Raw genomic sequence first — 12,397 nt, 5'->3', positions numbered from 1 at the left:
ACACAGGCAGGGTGCAAATAGCTACAATACTGTATTGTGAAGGGTCCTTTACAGGATCTGCACATCCTGATACAGCTACAAGGAGCACACATTATAGTACGGGAGCACTGAATCAATTAACTCTCTCTGGCTCTTTTCCAGCCAAACCCCCACTCATTTACTTCCCTGCTTTTCAAGCTCTGGAGCTGGATGGGCTGGAATAAGTCAATCAACAAACAAGGGCAGCAGTAGACTGCAAGCTTTGCTAACGAAGAAGAGAGAAAACTGCAGGTAGACTCCGCTAATCACTTAAGTAAAATCATCAAAAGGATGGAAGAGAAAGGACAGCAAAAAAAAGAACACGACCTTATTTCTATCTTTATTAAATGTGGCAAGGATGATTCTTCTCCTCCATTCAAGAGTTGGAGAAAATACCTGGGTAAGAAAAACAGTTTTCCCAAAACGGAAATTCTTAATTTGGTGTCAGAAGAAACATAAGTGCTAAACAAAAGCACACAAAGAAACAAGCTTTAGAAAAATTTTAAAAACCAAAACCAAATAAACAAGTAGAGAAAAATCTTATCTTAAAATCCACCATGTGATGAAAAATAAAATGACAAAGGATCTTCCTGGATGCAAAGTGAACTCTACTAAAATGCAAGAGAAAGAGGTAAGGCTTTCTTCACCTGAAAACTGCAACACATCAAATCTTCTCAGTAACTGAGCGGTCGTTCAGCTTAACGCTGTGACAGCCGTTTTAGCCTCTGCTTGAAGGGGGAAATGTAAGCGTTAAGTCTTCAGCAGAGTTGAGAGAGAGAGAGAGAGAAAGAGAGAAGGAGAGAAAAGGCTGTGCTTAATAAAAGCCCTGCTCAGATTACAAAAATAAGCGCTTTACTCGCCCCCCCATCAAGTACTGGGTAAATTTAGATGTCTCAGTTCCATAAATCTTTACAATCCCCTTGAGACTGTCACCAGTGTTTTATTGTCCACAGCTTCCTGACCCTCACCTGATAAATTAGGAACTGTAGACATTAAAACGGAAACCTCATACATCATTTCTGAAGATATTTTTGGGGTGACCCTCTGTGGAGAAATAGGACTCTTAATAAGGGGAAATATGGGAACTGCCGTCTGCCTACGCACACGCTGCTGCAGACTAGACACCCGGGAGAGGAGGAGTTGCACATACACAACGCGAGCATCTGCCTTTGCATCAGTTTGTACTTATCAAGAGGAAATCTACGTACACTGTATCTAAAGGGAAGCATTTGGCATCCAAATTAATCTATCACTTTTTACTGCTGTAGAAAGAAAAAAATAAAAAGGAAGCTAATGCATTGCTCGCTTTTCACAGCTACTGAATTGTCTCCTATAATATTCTGAAACCTGAACCTCGCTATAAAGGGGAGACCAGACCATCGAACCCCATCAAGCAGAGATGGACACAAGACAGGACTTTCATTTTTAAAGACCTAATTACACCCAGCAAGGCACAGAATAAAAAAACTGCCTACCAGCTTGGACATGCTTACAGTATCTCAAAATAGCAGATGACCAGTCTACCATACTGACCATGCTGGCCTTTCTTCAGGACCATCCTGGACCAGAGAGGAACAGCAAACTCTTACACCATACACAATTCCTGCGCAAAATACAGCTCCTGAATACATCCTGCTGGACACAAAAATGTCCTATCCTTTACATTTCTTGAACGGGTCTGGAGTTGGCAATGGATCTTTGTCGCCTCTCTCAGTAACAGCAGAGCCCAAGCAGAACTACCCAAGTGACGAACAAGGAAACAAAGTGCGTTGGGCAGCTTTACTGATCATCCTGGTGATAATCCCCACCATTGGGGGGAACATACTTGTCATACTGGCAGTGTCTCTGGAGAAAAAGTTGCAATATGCTACCAACTACTTTTTGACGTCCTTGGCGGTGGCAGATTTGCTCGTGGGTCTGTTTGTGATGCCGATTGCCCTTCTCATAATATTATTTGGTAAGTACAGCGTGTTTGTTTCATCAGGCTAGCATATGGGGTACAATTTGGGGAGGTCTAATTCAAACAGAAAAACTCGTTTCCACCACTACAGTTTTAAAAATCACTTGGATTAGGACTGCTAAGTCTTCTCTCTGTCTCACCTTAATATAGTTTAATGTCTTTATGGGAAGTATACCCACTGTCAATATTCTTTCCTTTGAAACAAACCATTCAAAAAATCACCTGAGACTTAGCACTGATACTAAGTTGGGAGCTGAACATGGGAAATTACATTTTGTACAGCGTAATATTGTTTTTATCAACATCAGCACAACATTGGCATCTGTTCTATCAGATATTACACTAATTGCAGGCAATCTTCTCTTAAAAAACATGAAATGAAGAATAGGTATCTGTTCAGTATACTGAACAGGTTTATGAACTTCCTAGGAGTCAGGCACCTGATTTTACCTTAGGATTGACTCCCAGCTCCATAAGCAGTCAGAGATGGTCCCTGGCACCATCAGTGACAACAAACTTTACCAGTATCAGAGAATCGATATTCTCCCACTCTGGGGAAAGCAGCAGGTTCGTAAAGTGTCCCAAACAATTAACTCATCTGTCAAGTCAAGGAAGCCTCAACCTGTGTACCTAATGTTTGAGACTCAGAATTACCATTTAGTCTGGTTCATATCGAATAAAATAGGTATTTTTTACATGAACATACATTGGGTGTGACATTTTCTTTCTGGTTAGTGATTGCAGACCAAGCATGACCTTTTCATATTCTCCCATGCCCAGCTTTATTTCAGATATTGCTTTTGACAACTAATCAGAGGCAGCTCTACGGGAAAGTTTCTCTTTTACTCCTAAGTTTCTTTAAGAATACATTTTACATGGTCTATTTTCGTATCATAGAAATGGAAAAAATAATCAATGAGACAGGTTTTTCAAAAACCTTACGAATTTACACAATTACCTTTAAGGTACAGATACCACTGAGCCCTAGATAATGAAAGGCTGCAGGAGTTCAATTTTCCTATGCTAGATCTCCAAGAGTTCTCCGAGCAACACGCAAACACAATCATAAACTTTATTTCAGAAAGGCCATCAGTAGCTTTTGTTTGCTGCAGAAGACTGGTATCACTTTATTAACAAATGTGTTTATTCACCAAATGCCTTCAGACTGAGTTTCTGCATATTACAGACTGCTTCTCCCTAAACAGATGTATGAACTGGAGGTCAGAATTCAGCATTGAGATCACAAGGCAGTCTTTTTTCAAGCAATGATTTCTAAAAAGAAAAATGAACGTACATGACCAGGACAGTGATTTCTAACTTGAAAAAACCACAGTCACTTATAAAAAAAAAAAAACCTTGATACATCCGTATGTACACACGTGTGTGTAGAGGCAAGAAACAGATATGTATATGCCAACTTACACACAGATACTGTAACTGCTTAGCTCCTGCCAAAGGTCTTACTACTAATAAAAATAAAACTACTAACCATAAAAAAAAATACTAGTATTAGACTAGCAATCAATACAAAGGGAAGGCAAGTTCTGGATTTTGCAGTTGGTTTTTGGTGGTGGTGGAGTTTTTTTACTTCGAATTTTTTTGTTATTACTTTCATTTTGCTAGACTAATAAATCTTTTCTTTTTAACTTTATAAAGAGACTATTGCTCCATAATCTCTCAATTAATCCAGTGCTAAACCCTGGTTACAACAGTTTAAAGCATGCCAGGAATCTTAATTTAGAAGTCAAACAAAAGCATCTTTCATGTTGCAGGAAATTTACAAGAAAGTAGCAAAATTAGTTATAATTAACTAAGACCAGTACCAGCCCTTCACATAGCAGCAGTTAAAACAGAAATTTCTTGCATACAAGTCTCTCTTTGGCAGCCAAAAAGAAAAACTGCTTTCCCTCTTCATCGACTGGGAGAAGATGCTGAGGTGTTTATAGAAGTTCAAAGCATGAGCAAAACACGAGGAGTTACTGGAATGAAGATAGAACAGACATTTAAATACACAACTAGTCTAAATCTTGAAGCTACATTAGCCAGATAACTACTTGAACACAGAACAATCATTGATAGCCAGAGAGCAAATTAAATCCAGCCTCCTGGCACTTCCACACAGGAATGTTTCCATAATAATGAAAGAGCTGGGTGCAGCTTCTAGATACAGAATACAAATATTATGCTTCCCATTTGCGACTGTTATCTAATTATGTGGAGAATATTTGAGGGAAAAGGTGTGAGCTGAAGTGCAGTCACATTAAATGACATTGACTGTAAAAACTAATGTGTCACAGTGTGTTCAAATTCAAAACCTACTAGATACTGGCTCCATGCCCTGACGAACGCTTACAGAAAAATCTTCAGAAATAGACTGTCTCTGTAATAAAGAGCTGCTCCTTTTAAAAGTAGGTAAATAAATAAATCTGTAACTCACTCACAGGTATAATACTGAGCAGCAGGTCATTCATTCTCAGCAGAGCAACCAATACATACTCTGGTACAAACATACACTGCAATTTTAATTTAGGAATGGGACTGTCAGAATATACAAACAGTTCATTGCTTTTATTGCTTGCTAAATTCTTCTCATTTCTTTGGAAAAAAAAAGGAGGGCATGTTAGGAAATAATTGCATTCTCTGAAATCTAGCTTTCAAAAGAGTTATCCTAATTTCTAACACTCAGAACAACTGAAGAAAGGCAAAAATGTTGCTATTCATCAGATAGTGACATTAGCAAATAAACCTGAGAGATCCTCGCATTTGCAAAGCCTGCAAATGAGCAGGAAGAACTCTGTGGGCCACAGCCTGGTGGGCAGTGGGTTACTTGGAAACAGTGCATGTACCACTTTTCGAAATATATTCTCTGTTCCTGATATTCATCCACTTAAAAATGAGAAGGTAACGTTGACTGGCCTAGGCTGCAAGCCATTATTTTTAACATCTACCACAAGGAATCTCTGTCTTTATTTTCTCCTGTTATTGATGACGAACCTTCCCTCCTTGATTGTGCAAACTACCAGAGAAAACTGATTTAACTGAGGGCTACCTTCCAAAATCTCAAATCTAAAGTTAAGGAGGACAAAAGGTGTATTCCTCACAAAGCAACTCTAACAACAACAACAAAATTACTCTGGCTAAATTAAAAAAAACTACATGACAGCGAACAACTACTGTTGAAGCTCTAATTGTAGCGGAGAAACAAAGGCAGGCAGCTGCGGGGATGAAATAGCAAGTCAGCAGCTTGGAAACACCAGGCCTGTGCAGTCCACGATGCTGAATACTGACACGAAGGTGAACACCACACACGCAGGCTACAGACACACGCAGGCTACAGACACACGCAGGCTACAGACACACGCACACCAGTCTGAAGACTGAAACCTAGGCTTAAGTCAGCTACTGATTAAACATATCCAATTTTCATCTCGGGAAAAGCATCGTTATTTAACAGCAACAAAATCCTTTACAGGCAACACGTTTCAGCAGCCCTTATAGCAGAGGAACAAATGGTTTTCAAGTCTATTTGAAGATCTCTCTTAAACATGCTTATACATGTACAGAAGCAGTGCTTTCTCCCAAGCTTTCAAAACCTTTTGGCTTAGAGCAGCTCTTCTATACTGTCCTTTGTTTTAAAGATTACACATCTCCAAGGTATTTCCTACAAGTAAAGCTTTTCTTAAATAAAGATTAATCAAGGGTAGACAGTTGTGGTGAAAGCTCATCTTCTCTTAAGTGTAGTCCCTCAAACACTAGGCACAGAGTTTCTAACACAGGTGTAACCAACAATCAAAGTAAGTAAAACCAAAACACACCACAGCATGAATCCTAGACAACTACATGACTCCTCTGCACTTTAAGGTATCAGTTTCACAATATTTGTTTTAAATAATAACCATATTCTTCAATTCTTATCAGCTACTGCATTTAAAGTCTACTCTGATTTTGTTTGGATAAAAACCATCATGGCATACACACAAATGTATTGCTACACAATGCTATAATCATGAATGTGATAACTTACTGCCTTCTGCATCCAGTTCAAAGCACAACACCAATAAAGACAAAGCTTTCTCTGTCCAGTTGCACTTATCAACTAACAAAAGCTCTTACAACTCGTAAAAATGTACAAGGTTGCTTTGCATCAGATAGCTGCTTAAATGCATCTATATTTAAAAGAAGGAAAAGAACTTTTTGTTGAAAAATATTTGAGGGTTTTCTTCTGCAAAGTGGAAGTTAACTACACAAGGAAAGAATTTATGACACTGCAAGTCACCAGAAAGCAAAGCAGTTCTAATCCAGGAGTGGCATGTAAGTACTCCCTAACAGAAGTATTAGCTGCTCACTTGAAATCCAGCTGTGCTACCTGCCATCCTTCAAGATGTAGAATATACTTTCCACTAATTGTTCACATTTTATCTGAACTAATCCTTCATCACAGAGTCAAAAGTAATCATCTTATTTTTCTGGAGTAAGCAATTTAAAGCCCATCAAAGAAATTATTTCTTTTAACTGGATTTTTTTCCTTTTTTTTTTTTCCCCCCACAGCTGGTTACATGAGCCACAAAATATTTTGGTTTTCCTTTTTTTTTTTTTCCCCCCCATCAGAAAGGCACCATACCTTACTGCCAGCTGCAAGTGTAAATAGAAAAACTAAATATGAGTAAGTGTTTCATTACATACTAATTACAACTTTCTCATACCTGCCTGACAGAATAATTTCAGCCATGATAGCTATTTTCGGAAATACGCAGCTAGATACTAAAATTTACTGGTTAATGATTTTAAAACAGACTGTTGCTTTCCTTTCTGTGTCACTGTCTACATCACCCTCACCTGGAGCCCACTGCTTTGGGGTGGGTGAGGTTTGGGTCAGGGCTCCATCCAGCCACACTCTTAGTTTACTGGGAGAGGTTTCCCAACATAGGTAAAAGTGCAGACAAGTACATGCTATGTCCGACTGTAAAATTTTCCATTCTCTGGAGTTTATAATTCAAAGTCAAGGCAGTGCCATTATCACTTCCTTCTATCAGTCACATTATGAAAAAAATGTTTTAATCTCAAACTACTGCAACATTACCACACTGGTAAGACTGGGCATTACAATAGCCCAGCTCATTCCGCATTCTTAGTGTGCAGATCTATTTATTCAGAGCAAAGAGATCAAAACCAATCTAATTTGTTAGTAATTTTTTTTTTCCTTAATCATCATTCAACAAAGAACTGATTTCTGTGACAATACTGTTAATGTGCCTACTGACTGAGTATAGCTGAATTTTTATAAGGAAGGAGAATATATTTAGTAGACCAACTTCTATCATTAGAAATAGAAAAAACTTTTGTGTTCACACATTCTTCCCCTAGGACTACAGAACATTCTTACAGACACACAACACTAAAGGTACACCTTAAATTGAACACTGCTAGCACTGGATTGCAATGCAAACTAATTGTAAGTGGAATAAAAAGCAGTTAAGAAAAAATAATTAGAATTTCATTAACGTCCAGTCGGTTTGGTATTGTTATCATTGATATCTGTGACCCAGCTCTCAAATGCGAGCCTTTTGGAAAGCTGAACAATACAAAACCTTTATCTTGCACACAAATGCAGTTGACAGACCCTACGTTTGCTATAAAGGTTAACATTAAAGACAGATAACTACTAAAAGAAACAGGATGCCAGATTTAAAATCCAAGCCATTGCACCCAGGGCGGGGGGAAAGGTGCATGAAAGCCCTTTAATTTTTGTAATATCATTACTGACACAGAAGAGCCCTGCTTTGCCACATTAGTGCTTGTCATGGTCCACTCAGTGGACTTGTGATGGTTCATTTTCGGACCAACTCTTACAGTGCTCAACTTTATCTGGTCAAGTGACACAGTAAACTGTGTTTAAAACTCTGAACTAGATTCTTAAAGATGACCACTAAGATTCAACCATGGCTCTCCAATGACTGACTAATACATTGGTTATGACCCGTTATCTCCTCCATTTAATACAACCTTGAATCATAGCACTATCAAGGAGACAGAGCTGAAAACAACCATTTAACAGAAGGGTGCAAAGACCAAGCACAGTCATGGCCCGCTTTTTGAAAACTTTTTTATTCAGAGTCCACGCCACAAAGAGCTCATGATCTAAAAAGGACAAAAAGACAGGGAAAGGCTTATAACACACAGACAGACTGATCAATACAATGGCGGCAACCATGCCAATCAGGACCTAACTAAAATGTAAGACAGAATCCAGCTGAGGCAAAGCTCAGTTCCTGTAGTATTATGAATTTCTCAAAGGTAATGATGCCAAGGGAAAACCATACACTGAAAGCCTAGATTCTAATGAGTTTTCTGTTCTCTTTCAGACAATGCCTGGCCTTTCCCAACTGCCTTGTGTCCTATCTGGCTGTTCCTTGACGTCCTCTTTTCCACAGCTTCCATCATGCACCTCTGTGCCATCTCACTAGACCGCTATATTGCAATTAAAAAGCCAATCCAGGCTAGTCAGTACAATTCATGGGCTACAACAATCATCAAAATCATCGTGGTTTGGCTCATTTCAATAGGTATGTGAGACTCAGACTGCAAAACGAATGCAGAGGCTTTTCATGCCCAAAACAATAGGTGAAAGCTGGGCAACATGGAAAGTTTGGCCAAGTACTATTTGATCAGCAGACCCTAACACCTGGGCTGGCCTATGTCCACCTCTTGGATCATACATAGCCACATCATAAAACCCTGCCTGAACCACTGCTCCGTATCAGGCTTACCAGAAAAGGCAAGGATTGAGTAGGGATAACCATCACTCTTCTTCATGGTCCTAAAAGTCCAACAATCAGAAGACAGTATCTGCATGCATAGCGTGTTTCCTGGTAATGCAAGATTTCATGTTCCTGTGGTAGTATATTCTGTCCCAAACACAATTTTAAGCCTTGAGTAGATGCTGCTAAAATCTGTGCCTTACAGTTGTCCCATGAAGCAAGTAAAAAAAAGGTTAATTGCTTACACCAAAGGCTGACAGATAAATGAGTGGCTCGTAACATTCACACTGAAGATTGAGATGCACTGGCAATATAGCATATAGAAAGGCTAACTTCTAAGCAAAAAAACCTCCAACAAACCCTGAACAGTTTCTATAAAGGATGCCAATATATAAACTTTTATGATAGTAGTATCTCTGTGATGTGCATATGGCACCTCACCTGTCTTCAATGCTTAAAAAAAAAATAAATCTGTTAAATGAGCTAAGGAGGTGCAAACATTTAATTCAAATAACTTAATGTGCACTGCAGGCAGCCATAGGCATAGCGCTGCATGCTCTGAGCAAGAGAAAGAAGAAAATGATTCTGGATTATTAAGGCAAATGATTGGTAGGAGAATGGGCACATTCACTTTCTCAGCTGAGGCATACATGCCCAAACCCAAAAATTCCAGCTTGGAAAAAAATTCTGGAAGGGCTGTGATGATAGGAGAAAATATTCTATCTCTATTTTATCACAAAAAAAGGAAACTGTTAGCATGACAAGACAATTACAAGTTGACCTTTTAATGCCTGATTTATTGTTATTAATCAGTGCTGTACTTTTTCATTCCTTTTTTATCTAACACCAGTACTCTGCAGCTGAGACAGGTTTCTCCAAATCAAAGGTTAATTTGGTTCAATCCTCATTTTAAGTGTTTGCTGTATGTGAAGGTGTGCCTCCTATTAAGAAAGGGATCAAGTGGCTGAAGGGTAAATCATTTTGCTCTTGCTGCTTTCAACCAACTTAAGTGAGCAGAGCAGCAGAGGAAAAGAGTGAATCCCTAGATCTCATTAAGTGGTATCAGCAAACATAGCACAAATAACCTTCACCAGACAGCAAGGAACCTGTTGTTTTTGTTGTAATGTCAGACTGCTGGCAAATGAAGTGCTGATTGTAATTTAGTGGTTATAAAAAATTCATTTAAAAGACAAGACTGCTAACTTTTTTTTTTTTTAACACAAGTAGTGAATTACAGAGCTAGCTAGCCTCACTTAAACACTCTTAAATATGCAAGAGACTTTAAACAACAAATCCATCTCAAACACACAGTGCATAATTCTGGCATCTATTTAACTGCTTGTATATATGAAAGAGTCAAGCAGGGTGAAAAAAATCAGCTGTCTGTGTCCAGTCACTTGATGCAGTTAAGATAAAAGGGAAAGACAAGTTTTATGTATTTACGGAATGGCCCTTCAAAAAGTGTGAAGGTTACCCCTGTGGGTGGGGAAAAAAAAAAAAAAAAGCAGATGGCATTAGGGAAACACATTTCACTGGAGGAAAAGCCATACTAATTCTAACAACTAGAGTCAAAGCAATTCACGTATTTTACACTTGAGAAGTTGGCAACTTGATACTGCTTCCTCAATCACTAAGGGTTAGGCCAGTCTCCTTAGAAAGGGCACTCTGTTAAAGCTGAGCTTGCCAAGTCTTATAAAGTACTATTTGCCCAATTACACACGTGATGGTCTCAACAATTCACATTCTCTCCATCACACTGTACCTGCTCCACAGCTCAGGAACTACCTTTAGAGATCCTGAGGCTTCAGGCCCAAAAAAAAGAGATTGCAAGTGATTACCATATGCTGAAGTACTTGGTTTTTCTTCTGTAGGCATTGCTATTCCGATTCCTATCAGAGGCATTGAAGATGGAAACGGCAACTCTACAAACATCACGTGTGTCCTGATGCCTGATCGATTTCATGATTTCATTCTGTACGGATCCGTGGCTGCATTCTTCATTCCCCTCACTATCATGATAGTCACTTATTTTTTGACAATCCAAGTGCTACGCAAGAAGGCCTACTTGATCAACAAGCCACCACAGCGTTTCACTTGGTCAACAGTGTCCACAGTATTTCAGCGTGACACAACACCTGCCTCCTCACCAGAAAAGGTGGCCATGCTAAATGGCTCCAGAAAGGACAAGACTTTGTCCAGTGACATGCCTATCAGCAGAACATCTACAATTGGGAGGAAGTCCATGCAAACGATAACCAACGAACAAAGGGCGTCAAAAGTCCTGGGGATTGTATTTTTTCTTTTCTTGTTGATGTGGTGCCCATTCTTCATAACAAACATAAGTTCAGTTCTGTGCAACTCCTGCAACCAGGAAGTTTTTCAAAAGCTTATGGAGATATTTGTTTGGATAGGATATGTATCCTCAGGAGTGAACCCTCTTGTCTATACACTCTTCAACAAAACATTTAGGGAGGCTTTCAGCAGGTATATCACTTGCAACTATCGGACCACAAAGCCTATGAAGGCCCTTCGGAAGCGCTCCAGCAGGATCTCTTTCAGAAGCTCTGTGGCAGAAAATTCCAAGCTTTTTGTCATGCACGGGATGAGAAATGGAATTAACCCCATTATGTACCAGAGCCCAATGAGGCTGAGGAGCTCACCTATCCAAGCCTCATCGGCCATTCTGCTGGATACATTGCTGCTCACAGAGAATGAAGTTGATAAAACAGAAGAACAAGTCAGCTACGTATAGCGGAATGGCAGCCATGTCCATATCATAGTATTACTGTCTGTATTATTCTAGGTAACTGTGCTGTAAGAGGGTATAAATACTATTGTTTTATGTTATTTATGCAAGCAATATCTTATAAATTTATATTAATTCCTCTCCTCCAAAGTCTCCTCTAACCCCAACCCCATGATGGCAGCAATCACAATTTCATTCCAAGATAAATGACTGACACAGAACTGTAGCCTACAGGAAGAGGGAAATAAATAAACGCTAAATCAGTTTGAGTATCTGACTTCACTTATCTTCAGTCTCTTCAGAGCACATTTTTAGAAGAAAAGCATCTCTGTACAAACACTACTTTCTGGCAAGAAAACAGAACACTCCGTAGGTTGATGTTCTACGATGAAATTAGCAGAGGGATACAAGCTTGCTCGTTTTAACTTAAATCCATCTTTACTCTGTGTAAACAAAACAGCACACAAGCTCACTGCATTGTCTCCTACAGATATGTTCCTCTGCTGAGACTGCGCATCCAAGTGTGAGCTTTTCCTGTTCTCTGAGGGAACGTACATCACAAGCCTTATCCTCACTTCAGAGACCAAAAGGTGTACGTGCCCATTCCACAAGGGGGGAAAAACTGGTTCTTAGCAAACTGAGAAAAAACTCCATGTGCTGAAATTATCCCTTTGTGGTTTTACTGTAGGAGTGGGCAGAATCTCTTACCCACCTGAATTTCATCTCCATTACTCTGTCTGACTTACACACATAAGCCTGGTGTGTCAGATTTGTCACAGAAAAACACATCTTTTCATACCAAGAAAATGAGAGCATTTAACCAAAACGGGAGAATACTACATCAACAATCATGAGTAAAACAGGACAGACAGTGCTTGGAACATCTGTTTAATTTATATGAACAAAATTCCTTAT

At 39.2% G+C, this 12,397-nt stretch overlaps 2 protein-coding genes across 2 annotated transcripts in view; one reads left to right on the top strand and one right to left on the bottom strand.

The window, feature by feature from the left end:
• The window catches only part of PSMD1 (proteasome 26S subunit, non-ATPase 1), a 74,181-nt gene that overhangs the window by 34,212 nt on the left and 27,572 nt on the right, over window positions 1–12,397 (bottom strand). The gene's annotated exons all lie outside the window — the stretch shown is intronic.
• On the top strand, window positions 1,666–11,488 carry HTR2B (5-hydroxytryptamine receptor 2B). Its single transcript, XM_009946155.2, has 3 exons — window positions 1,666–1,975; window positions 8,341–8,541; window positions 10,608–11,488. Exons 1-3 carry the CDS (start codon window positions 1,666–1,668, stop codon window positions 11,486–11,488), a joined length of 1,392 nt encoding a protein of 463 aa, XP_009944457.1.

The sequence above is a fragment of the Leptosomus discolor genome, chromosome 7 (genome assembly GCF_034619465.1).
Source record: "Leptosomus discolor isolate bLepDis1 chromosome 7, bLepDis1.hap2, whole genome shotgun sequence".
NCBI classification, from domain to species: domain Eukaryota; kingdom Metazoa; phylum Chordata; class Aves; order Leptosomiformes; family Leptosomidae; genus Leptosomus; species Leptosomus discolor.
Note: the sequence above shows the minus strand (reverse complement) of the source record. Positions and strands in the feature narration are given on the sequence as shown.

Coding starts and splice junctions, on each gene's coding strand:
- HTR2B (XM_009946155.2), top strand. CDS start 1,666: ATGTCCTATCCTTTACATTTCTTGAACGGGTCTGGAGTTGGCAATGGA. Junction 1,976..8,340: donor CCTTCTCATAATATTATTTG/GTAAGTACAGCG, acceptor GTTCTCTTTCAG/ACAATGCCTGGCCTTTCCCA. Junction 8,542..10,607: donor GGTTTGGCTCATTTCAATAG/GTATGTGAGACT, acceptor TTTCTTCTGTAG/GCATTGCTATTCCGATTCCT.